At 48.1% G+C, this 3132-nt stretch overlaps 1 protein-coding gene across 1 annotated transcript; it reads left to right on the top strand.

The window, feature by feature from the left end:
- The first annotated feature begins 337 nt into the window (after window positions 1-337).
- LOC113920351 (atherin-like) lies at window positions 338-1592 on the top strand. The gene is made up of 2 exons (XM_027590664.1): window positions 338-840; window positions 1513-1592. Exons 1-2 carry the CDS (start codon window positions 338-340, stop codon window positions 1562-1564), a joined length of 555 nt encoding a protein of 184 aa, XP_027446465.1. The 3' UTR covers window positions 1565-1592.
- Window positions 1593-3132: the final 1540 nt, after the last annotated feature.

Here is a 3132-nt window from a genome sequence, read left to right as displayed (position 1 = left end):
CTTTCGATTTACATACACACGTGCGACCTTTCCTATCCCGGGGCCACTCTACCAGTATTGATCGCTGATTTGCAAGGGAGCACGCTTTGCAACTGCATGGGAAATGATTGCATCGGCCGCAGCAGCGGCGGTGGCCTGCAAGAATAAAAGAGGTGGCGCTCACCACCCGCAAATGAAAGAGAACCCACAGTGAATTACTGTCCCGGGCGGATCCAGGAACAGAACCTGAAGTCCTCGTTTGCACTTTCCTCCGTTCAAAAGTTGTTCTGCTCTCTCCAGTAACTGCTCGCTCCTCCCGCCGGGGCTGTCTTTTGTCTTTGAAAGCCGGAGACCGACAATGGATTATTATCTGTGCATGCAGGTGTTGTTGAAGAGACCAATTTGTGAACAATGGCCCTTCCCACGTTGTCCAAACATAAAGATTGCTCCGCAGCTGTTATTTGCAGAACCTGTCACCGTTCGCCGCGCTGCCGCTGAGCCAGCCAGCTGTCCCGGAGCGCGCTGCGCGGGGCACCGCCCACCGCTGACAGCGCCGCCCGCCTCCCCCCGCCCCCGCCCCCCGCGTGCGCCGCTGCCCACCGGCCGCGCCACGTGCCCCAGGGGCCCAGCTCCGAGCCGAAACCCGCGGCCGTCGCCCTTTTCCTGGGTGCTGGCCGAGTTGCCAAATCTCGGTCGGGATCCTCCCTTCCCGCTCCGTATTCGTCCGGGCACGAAAGCAGAATCGAGGGGTATTCGTCCGGGCACGAAAGCAGAATCGAGGGGTGTTCGTCCGGGCACGAAAGCAGAATCGAGGGGTATTCGTCCGGACACGAAAGCAAAATCGAGGAACGGAGTTGCTTGGTGAGTCTGATAGCACACGAGTTTCAAGAACAAATATTCATGTGGACATTATTTGAATTCATTTGCAGATCTACTTGCCCTGTGAAATTGTCTGGATCCCAGCAATTCTACAGTCTAAGGTCCAAAGACCTCCCCCAGAATCGTGCTAATTCCTAGGGGGTCTCTTGTCCTCCTACCTCCTGAATCTGCACACCGTTCTTGTTTGGTTCCTCCACCAACCCTAAAGCAAAATACAGCCCTTTCACTGATTCCCAAAATAAATCTGCTGGCATGAAGCAGTTCCTGAGAGATTTCACTGAAAACAAGGAGGGGTTTTCCACAAGAAGAAGGGTCACATCTTGATGGCCACTTCAGCCATTCTCCCCACCCCACCCCCTTCCTATGGCCACATCCCTTCTCTTTCAAGCTGGAGAGCTCCAAATTCCTCTCCCGGTATTGTGCACACAGCACCTCGCCAATCTCCCTGCCCTTCCCCCAGGTTTCACTACCCAGTTCCTACCCAGGGCCTTCCAAGTGGCAGGGCTCCCTCTCCTTCAAGGAAGAAGCCCTGTTTTCTTCCTGGTACAAAGACCTTCAGTTCCTGCGGGTGTCCTGCTGGCGTCAGCATGTCTGCTGGGCTGCCAGTTTCTCAAAAAGTTCACTGGCCTTCTGCACTCTGTTTTCTCACGTCAGGACAATTCACATAGAGTGGATGGTGAGCTACCCAAGAAGCAGTATTTCATAATAGCTTTCAGCCCTGAACTTCCAACAATGATCTTAAAATCATCAATTGCTGACTCTTGCAGGAGGAGATTGATATATTCCTACAGACTGAATTCAACTTGTATAGGCTCTTCTAAGTCCGTGACGGGTGACTTCGGGCTTCTTCAAGCCTGTCCATGAATTTGTGTGCCCATTTCAAGATTACAGATATGAGTATATAGTATTTCTTAGGTTGCAGTACTATCCATACCTTACGGTAAAGAATATTTTGAGTCTGAGCTGAAAATGTTTCCTAAATGTATTCAGACACCAATTTCTAAGACCTCTGCCATCCTCAAGTATGGAGACATAAAATAAATTGAATAGTCTCAGACCTCTTTTTAACCCCATTTTATGTTAATGATAATGCACTCTAAAATGACTAGTCATGTCCTTTATGGAGTAACCTTAGGCCTACTTTCCTAATTTGTAGTTAAATAAATAAAAATGTATGTTAAAAGCATGAAATACTCTGTAATTCCTTCTCCCTCCTCTTTTACCCAAGAAAGGAGACAAAGACCAATCAAAAAACAAATTTTTTTTTAAATCCTGGTCTTAGCTAACATCTCCTGGTTTGTTTTGGAATATTATTAAGAGTCTAAAGGAAAAAGAAGTTATTTGAAAGAAAATTCAAATCAGCTTCCCAGAAGGAACAGAGAATTCAAGAGATTTCCATTTTGCAGGACTCTTGAGAATGATGTCCACCAGCCCTGAATTCCATAACACTCAAACAGCCATGTGGATTCACACAGGAGAGGAGATGGGGCTTCCAGAACTCAAGGCAAAACTCATCCGACGCCAGTTGGTCCACTCCTTGGCGGCATGAAGCTGCTTGGCACAGCAACCAGCCCATGCCTGCCCTAACGTTCTAGGGTGGCTGAGTGGCTGCCGCCCAGGCGCGGTCTCCAAGGCAGGGTTATACTGTCTCTGGCGCCCAGGGAGGAGAGCAGTTCTGTGCATGTTAACAAGCTCAGTGGAAGAAGGCAAACCACTTACCTCAGCACTACGTTAGGCTGGGGAAATACAAACTGGATGCCATACAAATATTTATCTTCAGGGACCTGTGAAAGACCTCTGGGGGAAGGAAAATAAATCTCTACACATGTTTACTCATAATGATTTCTAACAGGCCCATCTAAATACAAGTCCAGCATTTCATTAAACAGGCTTATTCAATGGCCACCGAACTGTGTAAATACATTATAAATAAGGGCACACATCCTCCTTCCAGGGTGGACGGAGATGTAATGTTCGAGTGCCTGACCTCCATCTCCAGGCCGATCCCTCTTCTGAGGGCCCAGGAAGCGAGGAGTGGGCTGAAGGATTTTATTTTCTTTGTCAATAGAGTCCTTTGTGGAGGGACTTCCATTTTGAAGGAGTATATGCTATTTTTTTTACAGTTTGGGAAAAACAGAAATTTGAAGGAAAGGAAAAAGACCTTTGTGAAGGATTGAGTATACTTCATGCCCACCCTCGAGCTACCCGAAGAAGGTGTGAGGATTAGGAATCCAAAAACATTCACTGAACATGATTTAAAAAATGAATTTCACA

Source organism: Zalophus californianus, chromosome 3 (genome assembly GCF_009762305.2).
Source record: "Zalophus californianus isolate mZalCal1 chromosome 3, mZalCal1.pri.v2, whole genome shotgun sequence".
NCBI lineage: Eukaryota > Metazoa > Chordata > Mammalia > Carnivora > Otariidae > Zalophus > Zalophus californianus.
This window is presented reverse-complemented; position numbering and strand designations above follow the sequence as displayed.